The following is a 13,526-nucleotide window of genomic DNA, read 5'->3' on the forward strand; positions in this document are numbered from 1 at the left end:
GGGCCTGGGTCCGCCCGCGGGCCCCCTTAGGACGAACAACCACGTCGGCGGCGGCGCCTTCGGCTCGGACTCGCCCAGGGCTTTCCCCAGCAGCCTGCCTCCCGGGGCCGCGGCCGCCCCCGCCCCGCTCAGGGCCAACCACGCCAACCACACGGGCGCCAATCACACCTGCCTGAAGGGCGCGTACGGCCCGCGGGAGCGCTCCGAGCCCGAGGAGGAGCTTCTGCAGCAGTTCAGGCGCGAGGAGGCCTCGCCGCCCGGGAGCTTCAGCGCTCACTACCTGTCCATGTTTCTCCTGACGGCCGCCTGCCTGTTTTTCCTGATACTGGGACTCACTTACCTGGGCATGCGAGGGACGGGAGTGCCCGAGGATGGAGGGCTCAGTAAGTATTACACGCTCTGGGCAGGGAACGTTGCTGGCGATCCGCTGCCCTTGCACGTGGCACTTTGCGTGAGCTGACGTTTACCTGCAAGAACAAGGTTTTAACAGCGAAATGAGCAGAATGCAAGGGTCGGCTTTAAGAAGGGACGGTGTGACCGTTATCAGAATGGTCGCTTGTGGTTGGTTTTAAAGTGCTCTTGCGTGGTGTGAAATTCAGAACAACTTAGACCAAATATTACCAAGCTGCATTTACGTATGACTTAGTTGTCCGGTAGCTTTAAATATTTGTGCGTTTGCCAATTACTGAGGGTCTAAAAGTATTACCATTATTCAGAAAAGTCGCAGGTGAGTGTTTCAGATGGAGTTGTGATTCTAAAAGGCAGTGTAATACCTCTTGAAATCCAAGTTAAGTATTTTATAGAAGGAGTGTATGTGTAGGTAGTTGTGTAAGTTTTCTAAAGAAAATGAACATTTTAAAAGCAGTGAGGAATATCTCTTAATTTATTTCCAGCCCAAACCACCTCCCCTCCCAGCTATGGAAAAATAGTGATAAACCATTTCAGGAGCTTGGATTAAACTTTTTTTGCAATGGTTTCTAGGCCCTGCGATGTAGGAAAGACTGTAGGCTGGTGTGTTCATTCATTCATGAAACCAGCGTCTTACATACACAACCAGGTTATAGTAATGAGTCAAATTATTCGTCCCTTGGATGCATAAATAAAAATGAATACAGAATGTGGATGGAGTAGTGGGTGTGCACTACTTTAGACTGGATGGGCAGGGGAGGTGTACTGTTGGAGGTGAGACCTGGAACTGGAGAAGATGACCTTGTAGAGAGACTGGAGCGTTCTTGGCAGACAGTACAAGAAGAGGAAAGGCCTTGGATTGAGTAAGAGCCTTGTTGTAGAGTAGAGTACTGAGACCTTCTCTTCCCCAGTCTGTAGAATGATGGTAACACTGACTAGGATGATGCTTGTGAAGATTAGAAGGTAGAAAGTCAGTGTATGATCTGATGAATACACGCTCTGCAATATTAGGTGCTCATTTTTTCCTAGGGTTTCCTGCTCTTCCAACAAGAAGTCACTCTCATGGTTTGGCTTTTTCTATAATTTTATTTTAAAAGGGCAGTGCTTTGTCCATTAGGCGATTGAGGCTTCTTATAATTTTATTTTAGAATAGTTTGAAAGTTCTAGTTAACTGACGCACAATAGTGTCAGCTTTGATTTAGAGCCAATTCCAAGATACATAGTAGATTATTACAATATTGCTTAATTTACCAGCGTTGGAAGAGAAGTGAAACCAAGCTCTTTAACTTTAATTGCTTCATTGGGAGAAAGAGTGAGGTATGGTATTGGGTCCTGCCCCAAATATTTGGGTGGAAAAATTTAAGGGCACACTGGACGTTAAACAGGTAAAGTTCACATGAATGTCATTACCTGTCGCCAGTACCTACCAGCATCAGTTGTGTATGTGATCTGCTCATTTCCTAAGAGCTAAGTGCTTTTCACGTACTGTCTCATTTAGTCTTCCTAGCAACTCACAGAGGGTAGTGCTGTTTTCCTTATTTTATGGGTGAGGATGAGACTAAAGTTAGTAAGTGTACCCACAGTTGTACAGTTACTGAGTGGTAGGACTAAGATTTAGTTTCAGATTTTTTTTTTTTCCATTGTAAAGCTTGTTTCTTAATACTGTTTGGTGTATCATTTGTAGAGAGCCTTCTGGATGAGAGGGTACCTGTATTTTACTATGAGTAAGAAAATATCATTTGGTAGGTGTTCATACAGAATTGCTGATGAGCACAATTCTCAGTTCACGTCTTTTTCATCACTCAAGTTGAATGATAAATTTTATGTATAAAATTTCTAGTAGAATATAGTAGTAATGCTGGTGCTCTCCTCACCTTCGTGAAGGTGGCCGGGAAGAGATCATAAAGCATTCTAGATTTTAGCAAATGGTAAATGTGAAGTAGCCTGGCTAATGGAAAAAATAATGGCTAAATAGCTGAAGTGAAGGTGCTAGGATTTATTTGATGATTTGGCCAAACTCCTTAACCTCTGAGCTTCATTCTTACCTGCCTAATGGGAGTAACAATATCTGCTGTCCATGGAGTTGTTAGGATAACACAAGATAGTTTGGTAAAAGAAAACTTAAGGTGCTATTACTCAGAAGCTCAGGTGAAATTTGGTATATTTCTGGTAAGCTTTCAGGTAACTATTTCTGTGATGAAATGTTTTAAGTCATTTTCTGCAATTGATATTTGTAGTGTATTTCTTACTTATTTAACACTTATTCCATTAAATATACATTGTAGAAATTCAGGAAGAAATTTTGAATCGAAGTATAATGAATCCTTACAAGTTGTGTACCCTAGTGAAAAGAAGTACCTGCGAGTTCAGTTAGTCTGGTCACCTGATGGCGTTAGGTTTTCAGGAGTGACTAATTTTTACTCCTGATGTTTATGTGTTCCGAATCCTTTGTTATATTATGATGCTTAGCCACAAAATAGAAAGTGGGATGGACTGGCTGTGTTAGACTCCTGTTCATTATTTTATAAAGGGCATGACTTGTATAGAAACTGAATAGAAATGAGTGGGCGTTATATAAGTGGGTGTATGTATATTCATTGGTCATTGTTATATAAGTGGGTGTATGTATATTCATTAAGCAGTTTAATGTGCTTAAGGAAGTAGTTTTACTTTGAGTAATAATTTCACCAGAAAATTGTAGGTTATATGTGACAGTCAGCTTTTATTAGTTGTTATTTGAATTATATACAATATAAATTAGTCTTGATCATTTAATCTTTGGGTTTTATATCAACCTATTTTTATTAAATTATTTTTACTAATTATTAAATTACTGCTTTTAAATCTAAAAAATTAGAGGTTGGATTACATGATTTTGATTTTTTTAAAGTGTTTTCCCACTTGAAGGTTTAAGATTTCAACTTAGAACAATCAGATCAAGTTGAGGATCAGCCTACAGTCAGATTGTTTGACCCACAGGTGATTAAACCATGACAGTTCTGCTGCTCCCCTAAAATAAAAGCAGAATAATTGGCTCTGTTAGGCTCACAGTCATTATTTTACAAAAGGCATGACTTGTATAGAAAATGTGAATAGAGATGAGTGGATATTTTATATACTCTTGTTCTTAGTCTTATTCCCACACCTGATACTAATAAATTGAAATATTAGACCCTTTCAGAGCTTTCTTAATATTTTTCATGTAAGTATGTGTGTGTGGATTCCTGTTCAGCTATAGAATACCTACCCTGTGCCAGAATCAGCAGAAATAATATAAATAATGCGTGGATATGTGGAAGATGAAAGTTTTCTTTTGGAGCTTATTTTCTAGGAGGGAAGATGGACAAGTAAACAAGAACTTCAGATACTGCTAGTTAACACAGAAGGTGCTAATAACTTTGGAGGGCTGGGCTAAAGAAATAATGCAGTTATGCATAGTAGGCAGGCTTCTCTGAAGTGAAATTTGAACTGAAATCTGAATGACTTGAAGGATGTAGCCATTGACAGGGAGAGCATTCTGGCAGAAGTAACAGTAAGTGCAAGACTCCTGAACAGGAACCAGCTTGTATGTTGAAGAGATCAGAAGATTGTCAGAGTTGCTGGGATATACTGAATGAAGAAGAAAAAAAGTGGTAAATGATGAAGTCAGAGGTTAGGCATGGGCCAAAGCATAATGGACTTAAAGTACTAGAGGTGAGTCTGAATTTGAAGTGACATCATGCTAGGTTATGATGCAACTCAATTTTTAAATTTTTTAAACTTAACATTTTGTCTTGAGTAAATTTTCCATGTACTAATTTTAAGTACAAGGGTAGCATTTAAAATGCTCCTTCTCCACTAGTTACTTTCTCAGCCTGTAAACATGCTGCCGTGCCATTCTTCAACTCCCTGTTCTCTAGGTGCTACTGTCTTCCAGGCCAAGCCATTCATTCTATTTCTTCTGTTCACTCAGTTCTGTCTAGATTGATTTTCTTTACCCATAATTCCTCTGGGTCCCTGAGGACACCAGCTACTCAGTTTCCACTCTTTACTCCTTTGGTACATTCAGTGCATTGACAAGTCCTTGCTTCATTAAATTTTTCTTACCGAACTTCTATGTTACTGCATTCTTCTAGTTTTCACATTCCTTCCGGCCTGTGTGTCCGGCCTGTGTGGGTTTTCTTTTCTTTTTTTTTTTTTTTGTCTTTTTGAGACAGGTTCTCACTGTGCAGTTCAGGCTGACCTTGAGCTCACTTTGTAACCCAGGCTGGCCTTGACCTTGCAAAATCCTCCTGCCTCAGCCTTCCTAGTGCTGGGATTACAGGTATGCGCCACCACGCCTGGCTCTCCTGCCTATGTTTTAAATATTTTTAGTGTTTGAAACGTTACCTTTGGTGCTATCCTTTTGCACACGTTCCCTAGGCAGTTTAATTCACTGTTCTGGGTAATAATCAGTTTTGTTTTCACCTTAGATTTCTCTTCTGAGTTCTAGACGTACTTGTTTGTCTTACATTAGACATCTTTTGTACCAGAAGTACCAGTGCCATCTGATGCTTTTCTTACTTTCACTTTGTTTTCGCCCCTCTGTTCCTTGCTGAACTGTATTCTGTGCCCCCAGAGCCCCAAAGAAGTCTTTGTTTGTGTTATGGTTGATACATTGTGTCAACCTGGGGAGTCTAGAGGTTTGGCTGAGTGACTCAGCCGGAAGCCAGCGTGCTTACTTTGTATACATCCTGAGCCTGTGGAAGAGGAGGGCATGGAGATTATGTGAGAGCTACAGCCCCTCAGGTGGGGGTAGCCTGTTTAAAAAGTAAGGCAGGGAAAGAAGCTGCTTGCCGCCTTTCCTCCGGTTTGCTCTGGCTGTTTGCTGTTCGGCTGCCATTCTTCTTTGCTCTTGTTGCTTTGCTATCTTCTGCCTCGGAGCCAGCCAAGTATGGACTGCAACCTCCACAAACTGTGAGCTAAATAAACCTTTCCTTCCTTCATTTTGGGCGTTGGGTATTTCCTCTCAGCAACGAGAGAAAAGCAACCAAGACAGTTTGCCTGGATTCCCTTTTTCCTTGCAGCCAGTAACCTAAGTGGTTATACCACGTCTTGTAGTTTGATTTCCTGCATACCTTTTGAATCAGTCTTTTCTTTCCATCACTGCTGCTTTAGGTTAGTTTCTTGCCTGAACTCTGTCACTAGCCTAATAAGTGTTCTTCTAAAATGTAGCTTTTCCAGTCCATTTTTTAGTGCCAGAGCAGTATTTGTAAAGCACACAAATAATCATCTCTTATTTACAATTACTCAGTGGCTTCCTCCTATATGGGCCAGATCTAAACTCCTTGACTAAACTGTTCCTGATATGGTTGCCTTTTCTAGCTTCATTTTCCTACCAATCCCTCTTAGCACACTTATTTTCTGGAAAATTGAACTACCTGGTATTTACTAAATAAGTCATGGAACTCTGCTTCTATACGTTATTCTCTTCTTGGGAGTGTTGTTTTTCCTTTCTGTTACCCAGCTGCTGTTCATTCCTAACAGTGTTGCCTCTGGACATCTTTGACTCATGACCCTAGAGTTTGGCTCATTATTCTGTGCTCAAATAAGATTCTCGGGGCTGGGGATTTAGCTCAGCGGCACAGCGCCTGCCTGGCAAGTGCGAGGTCATGAGTTCAATTCTCGGTACCAGAAAAAAACAAACAAACAAACAAACAGAACAATCAAATAAGATCCTCTGCATCCTTCATAGTATTTACTCCTATGAAGTAATAATTGTGTAGTCCACTATGCCAGATAGATTACACTTCTTGGATTAATCTTTCTGTGGAAGAATGTAGTGGTAAATGGTGCAGACTTTTCACTCAGTTTTGAGTTTAAATCTCACTTGTCTTTTATTTACTGTGTAACTTTACTAGAAACTTAATGGTCTCAAATTAAAAATAAAGATGGTGTTAACTGCCTCAGTGGCTTTAAACATTGAGGGAGGTAATGTGTATAAAGTGCTCTTAAGTGGTACTGTCTTGGCATGTGACACACTCATAGTAGAGGATAGTCACATCAGTGTCCATGGCATAAATTACTCAGTAACACTTGTTGGTTAAACAGGTGATCACTTATCAGGACCCCAACACAGGTGGCTCTTTGTGTCCACGGGCTCTTCATGGATTCAGCCAACTGTGGACCAAAAAATTTGAAAAATTGTATGTGCCTCCTGTAGATAAAAATATTTGAAAACAGTGCATCGGAGCATGTACAGATATTTTTGTCCTTATTTCCTAAACAGTACATACATACAGCAACTATTTATATAACATTTATGTTGTACTAGGTGCTATAAATAATACGAAATGATTTAGAGTATATAGGGGATTTTGAAAAGGTTATACAAGTAATAGATCATTTTCCATAAAACACTTTCACATCTGCGCAGTGTTACTCCCCCAGAGGTGCTAGAACCAGTTCTTCATGCATACTGAGGGATCACTGAATATAAGCACTGATTAACTCATCATCTAACTCAGTAATTGAGTACATACTCTGTTCCTAATAATATTAAAAAAAATTCTTACCCCTTGCAGAATTCTTCACTAGTAGTAATCACAGAAAATGGTTAAGAAATGTGTGATACTGTGTGATGAGTGTTACGCTTTTGTAAAAAGGGAAGTTTCACTGAAAGCTCATTCAGTCTTACGTGATTAAAACCCCTGAATTTCAAGTTCGGATTTGATTTTGTGGGCTGAGCAGTGGGAATCTGTGGAGCATTTAAAGCAGAGAACTGGTGTGATCACATTGGTCTTTTAAGAAGGATAAACAGATGGTATAGGTAGAATAAGGTTGGAGGGTTTGAGGGAATGGGTGAGGTGATAAACCCTGAAGTTAAGAAACCAGGAGGTTGGTAATTGTGGGAAGGGAGTAGGACTCAGGAATCTATTTGAAGAAAGAACTAGATGAGCGACTGTTGTGACTGCTTTAACTTTATATTTTTCTCTATATTCATAGTCAAAGATTATTCTGTGGCCATGAATCTGGGTAACTGAGAGAACGGTAATACCATCGAGATGAAGTACGGATGAAAAGAGCGATCTTGTCTGGGGAAAGGTGGCGTAGAAAGATGAATTCATTTTGGTTATATTGGTTGAGTTGCTCAAGTGGAAATGTCCTGTGGGCTATTCTAGATGTGTACTTGGAGTAAAGATGAGAAATCGGTGCTGTGAATACTAAGAACTGTTTACTAAAACTACCTTTTTAATATTTCTTTAATGTGTTTTCTTTTTAAATCCAATACCAAGTGTTAGAAAGGAGTGCCACACGTGGTTTTTGTGTTTTCTTTTTTAAATTTTTACTCTTTAAGCAGTTAGACTAGCCTAAACTTCCAGAACTTGGTATCTAAAATTAAAATGAGTTTAAGAAGTTTGAAGAATAGTTGTTCTCATTCTTAAAGAATGAAAAGCTAGTGACACAAAACTGACTACTTTGAAAAAAATCACTAAGTCCCTGGAAGTCTGTGAATCCCAGAAATTTGCATATGTTACTTCGATGATTTCAGAAATTAACGTCTTCTTTATGAAATGTCTTTCATTTGAAATATCTCTAGCGTAGTTTAAAAGTAGAAAATAATCAGAATGAAAACTTGTGTATCCCCATAAACATATCCATGGATCGTAGTTTAAGAAAACATGGGCATAGATAACCTGGATTTGAATACTAGCCCTTCCACTTGTTAACCTTTTTTTCCCCTTTAACTAACGGTAGATTGTTTGACCACTGTAAGCCTAAATACTTGCCTCTGTAAAATTGAGTTACATGAGAATGAAGTGATACATGTGAAATAATGCTCAGTACGTGGGACATAATGATAAGAACAGATAAAGTTACCTAGCATTAACTGTGTGCTGTATAGTGAGCTAAACAATTATTACCTAATCCTCATAAGAGGTATTTACCCTTTTTAAAGGTAAGCACATGAGAGAACTTGCTTAGGGCCATGCAGGAGATGCACACGCAGTATTTGAATTCAGTAGCTCTTTACTGCTCTGCTAAATTGTCTTAATGGGTGTAGATATGGGAGAATTCTATATACTGTATATGCTCCATAATAACACTGTTTCCCCTTCTTTTTGAGACAAGGTCTTGCTTGCATTGTATTCCACACTGGCTTTGAACTCACATGCACCCTTGGCTGGCCTTGAACTCAGGACGGTCCTCCTGCCTCTACCTCCCAAGTGCTAGGATTACAGGCGAGCAACACCACGCCTGGCGCTATGGTTATATTTTTATACAGAAATTTATGAAGGTATAGATTGGTGAAGCAAATTAATGTATAAAATCCTAGAAGTATCAGGAGTAATCTGTGAAAAAAGAAGGTACAAATTTATACTCCAAGCATTTATCCTTACTTACGGCTTTAAATTCATTCTTTGGTATACGAAGGGGAAAGGCGCATCTGCTACAATATACAATATAATTCATAATATGTAAGCTCTAACACAGTAAAACTATTATTAAAGTTTGTACAGTCTCAACACTAGTGGTGAAACGGTCTTTGGGTTTGTATTACGCCTGTAAAACTTTTTTTTTTTTTTGAATTTTTTCAATTTTAAAGAGAATACAAAAAACCCCAAGAAACAAAAACAAAAACAATACAGAATTTCAAAACAAGATGATAGGAAATTAATAATGGTTGTTAAACTTATTTTTTTCTGGTGTTTATTTGATTCTTTTTGCTTTTTTAAAATAAACTTAGTATTTTTTCCTCATACTAGTGGGGTTTTTTTATTTAAGTGGAAATGAAGCATCTGGAGTTTCAGACACTTAAAAATTAGGTGTTTTCATGATTCTTGAGGGTTGTGAAGCTTTGAAGCTTCTTCCTCAATTGTTTTAACTCTACTTCCTTAAAAACATACTTTATGTAAATAAAGAGATACAACTTCAGTGCAGATGTAACTTAATGTCATTTATAAGTAATTTTAAAAAGTAGTATACTTTAAACTATTGGAAATCTCTTCCAAAATATATGATAAACAAGGGTTAGTAGCTTCCTTATGAAAATTTTACTACTAATGATATATTTTTATTCTAGTCCCATACTAATTTATTTTGCACTAAAAGTTGTTGCCATTTAATTTGGGAACACAGCCTAGTACAAACTATGGTAATTGCTATAACATTTATTTATAACCTTAGTTTTTTACATTTATATTCAAAGTTTATTTTTAACATAGGTTTTAAAATGAACTAGTAACAGTATATGTGATCAATAGCTTTAGTTTTTTTTTTTTTGTGTGTGTGTGTGTGTGTGTTTGAGACAGGGTCTCGCTGTGCAGTTCAGGCTGTCCTTGAGCTCACTTTGTATCCCAGGCTGGCCTCAAGCTCACAATGATCCTCCTGCCTCAGCCTCCCTAGTGCTGGGTTTACAGGCATGCACCACCATGCCTGGTTCAATAGCTTTAGATTTAATAATCCAACATTTAGTGATCTGTGCTTTAATCTGAATCTCACAAGTAGCATTAAAATACAAGAAACAAAAAGTCACTTAATAATGAACAGTGATGTCAGAAATAATTTTTAACAAGAGTTGACAAGGAGAAAGTGCTTAGGTTTTAATATTTATCTAACATCACAACTGAAACTCACAATTAGAAATGTATTTCTAAGGATATTTGCAAAAGATTATAAAAATTATACTTACAGTGATAATAATGTCTGCAAATACATCTGTCATGTGGAAGTCTTCATTTCTCAGATGTCTTTTCCTTTATGTCTTTTTCTAAAGGTACGGAGTTTAAAATCACACCATTTATTTTGTCAGGCAACAGATTCACTGTTTTGTGCTTTCCCATAGCTTCTTGCTTAATATTTTTGCAGCATGACTACTGAATTTTTTAGTATAGCTATAATGATAATAAGTGACAAGCTAAAGTTTAGAAATAAGGTCTGGATGCAAAACTATGCAGGTATTTAGTTCAGTTGTCCTGAACTAACTGGATGGTAAGTGTATGCTAATGATTTTTCTCTTGCCCTGAATGTGATATGAATCGAAAAAAAAATCCTTTTGGAACAAATGGACATTTTAGCACATGGCAGAAAATTAATTTTGTTTTGCTGTTAGCCCGTATATTTGGGATTTTGTGGACTATGGCTAACTAGTGAAAGCACCTTATACTTGTTAAAGAAGCTTTCGCTCTGTAGGAATCCACCCAGGTATAATTTTCAAAACTTGTACTTGGAGAGTGCTGTTGAAGTTGATTGAAAGAATGTAGGGCTTAGAATATCTGTTTCTTGTGGCCTTTGGGCTACTGCTTAGAACCTTGGTCATGGTCACCTTACAACTTTCTGGGTTTATAATGACTTCTATGGGATCACAGATGTTCTCTTTGACCTAGAAATACTTGAGTTTCTTCATTTTTTCACTCACTCCCTCATTACTTGTTGAGAACCTTCTATGTGCCAGGTAACACCAGATAATGAGTGTATATTCTAGAATTCCAGGAGTGACACTTTCCACCCAGACACTGTCCACCTGTCCATCCCCATGTTATGTCTGGAGTCTTTTCCTAAATTTTTATGCTCTAACTGGTTTTCAAAATTGGGATTTGATTACCCTAAAATGTTTTGGTTTGTATATTGTGACCTGTGAAACAGAACTTCAAAAATTAATTTCTGAAAATTGGAATATGCTCTCTGGCACAAAACTTACTTCAGAAGAACTAGTTTGATAAGCCCAATGCTAAGTGTTAGTGTGTGGATCGTGTCTTTAATGTATTAACAGTTTTTTTTTTTCTTTTTTTGTGTTCTCAGTTGAGAATTTCATGTTTAAACATCACACAATTTAAATTAATGTAGGTTTCTTTTCATGAAAGTGCTTAGAAGTAGTATTTTTGAAAAAGGGAATGACAGTGAATTCGACAAATGAAACATCTGAACATTTATAATGCTGGTTCAAGATATTCTAGAAATATACTTCTGATAAAATGGGTTTCATTTATTTTAAAATGTTATCTCTAAATGTCCATTTTTTTCAGAATCCAAAGGCTTAAATGATAAGTTAACATTTAGTGAGTACTTTCTATGTGTAAGCACTTACATTTTTATGAGGGTAACTACTGATATCCCTTTCTGAAAACAAACTTAGAGGAAATAAGGTTATGAATGGCATGTCCAAGAGCCCACAGCTAAGTGTTAAAGCCAGCATTTCAACCCACTGTGTGACTTGACAGGCTGCAATCTTCCCCAGCAGGCAGCAGTGTTAAATGTGCTTTATCTTATTCTCAGCTGCTAACTTGGGGCAAGGAAGTTACTCCTAACTGCTGGGCCTTGCTTTTTGTATCAGTCACTTGAGAATACCGTAAAATTAACTTTACTTTCAGTCTTTGATTTTTGTAGAGAACTAAAGTGATATGTGTATGGAAATGCTTTGTGGATATTTGAAATGATACTAACTGTATACTTCTAATATTTAAAAATTAGGAGTCTCTAGGTATAGTAGTATAATTGTGTCAGTAGAAAGTATTAGAGTTGGTTAAATTTATAGTACTTTTAAATGTTTCCCTTAAGCTGTTAAGCAGGTAAAAGGGAGTTATCTTTTCGTATTACTTAATTAATGCTTTCTTTATTTCTTGTTTTTTTTTTTTTTGATTTTTCTCCGGTACCGGGAACTGAACTCACGACCTTGCGCTTGCCAGGCAGGCGCTTTTGCCGCTGAGCTAAATCCTCAGCCCCTTGCTTTCTTTATTTCTAGGACCCAAAAAGAATGTTATTTTATTGGTATATAATGGGTAATGAAACACAACTTGAAACTAGTTTTTAGCCTTACTAACCATGAGAACGTAGATGTACAAATAGATGTAATATGTTTCTTAATCATAATGTAATTATGTTTTTTGTAATATTTCTTAACAGATATTTCACTTAAGGCAGTGAAATATTCATTAAGAATCTGAGGCCTTAGAGTGAGCTTCTGTTAGTGTGATCTGAGGATCAGACAGTGTATATAGTGGGTAGAGAAGGATAGCTTGTCACATGCTATTCTTTAACTAATTTGTAAAATTGCAGGAGCACTGTTATTTTCACAGTGGAAGGATGAGGTGTGTTCCGTGAATAGGCAGTTGATTAAATGGGGATAATCAAGAGACTAGGAGGTATAAAATAAATGGGTTTGATAAGTAAGATATTTAAGCCATGTTGCTTAAATTAGTAGGAATTTAAAGTGCCTTAGGATCTTCATTTTCCTGGATAATTTGTAGGAAGCACATAATAAATATCTCACATTTTTCATTTGAAACTTTGTTAACGTGATTTAGACTGAAGCTGTGGAATAGAAATCTAATAGAAGTGGCATATGCAATTTTAGTATTTTTAGTAGCCACATTAAGACAAAAAGAAACAGGTGAAATCAATGTGATTAATATAAATTTAACCCAGTATAGCTAGAATATAATTTGGTGAATAACAATATAGAAGTTGTTAATGAAATATTTTCTGTTCCCTTTTTTGTATCAGATCTTCAAAATCTAGTTTACATTTTATATTCGTAGTGCTGTTCAACTCAGACTGTTCACATTTCAAGTGTTCAGTGGCCACATGTAATTAGTGGCTTAACGAGTGGGCAGTGCAGATTAGACTGGCCTGAGTTATGGAGTTACACTGTTGGTATAATGAGATCTAAGGAGTAATAATTTTTGAATGATTACAGTGTGTCAAGCACTATGTTTTCTGTGACCTCCCAATTAATCTGTCTAATAACACTATGGTATAGGTTTTATTATTTTACAGATAGGAATAATGAGGTATAGAGTAATTAATTTGTTAAGTAGGTATTCTGGGGGCTGGGGATTTAGCTCAGCGGCAAAAGCGCCTGCCTCGCAAGCGCAAGGTCGTGAGTTCGGTTCCCGGTACCGGAGAAAAAAAAAAAAAGTAGGTATTCTGTAGCAGAGTGGGATTTACAACTAAATCTGTTCCTAAAACCCTTGTCCTATTCACTGTGCTGCATTATTTTAAAACATGGCCACTTAGGAATATGGCAGGTAGGTGAGTCAGATTTAGTTTTGCCACTGCTCAGCTGTTTTTTATTTACTCCAGTTACTTACAACTTTATTATTCCTATTTTTAGTCCTCCATTGCTTCTTAAAAGTTCTCACTTCCATTGCTTACCGGAA

The 13,526-nt window shown here is 37.4% G+C and overlaps 1 protein-coding gene across 1 annotated transcript in view; it reads left to right on the top strand.

Annotated features, from left to right (window-relative positions):
• Positions 1–30: 30 nt before the first annotated feature.
• LOC102009806 (inner nuclear membrane protein Man1) overlaps positions 31–13,526 on the top strand; it is a gene marked incomplete at its 5' end in the record, with an annotated part of 70,249 nt that continues 56,753 nt past the window's right edge. The window contains 1 exon segment of the mRNA XM_013520993.1: positions 31–383. Within this exon segment, the coding sequence (XP_013376447.1) occupies positions 31–383 (353 nt within the window).

This window comes from Chinchilla lanigera, unplaced genomic scaffold (genome assembly GCF_000276665.1).
Source record: "Chinchilla lanigera isolate Chin_1 unplaced genomic scaffold, ChiLan1.0 scaffold00057, whole genome shotgun sequence".
NCBI lineage: Eukaryota > Metazoa > Chordata > Mammalia > Rodentia > Chinchillidae > Chinchilla > Chinchilla lanigera.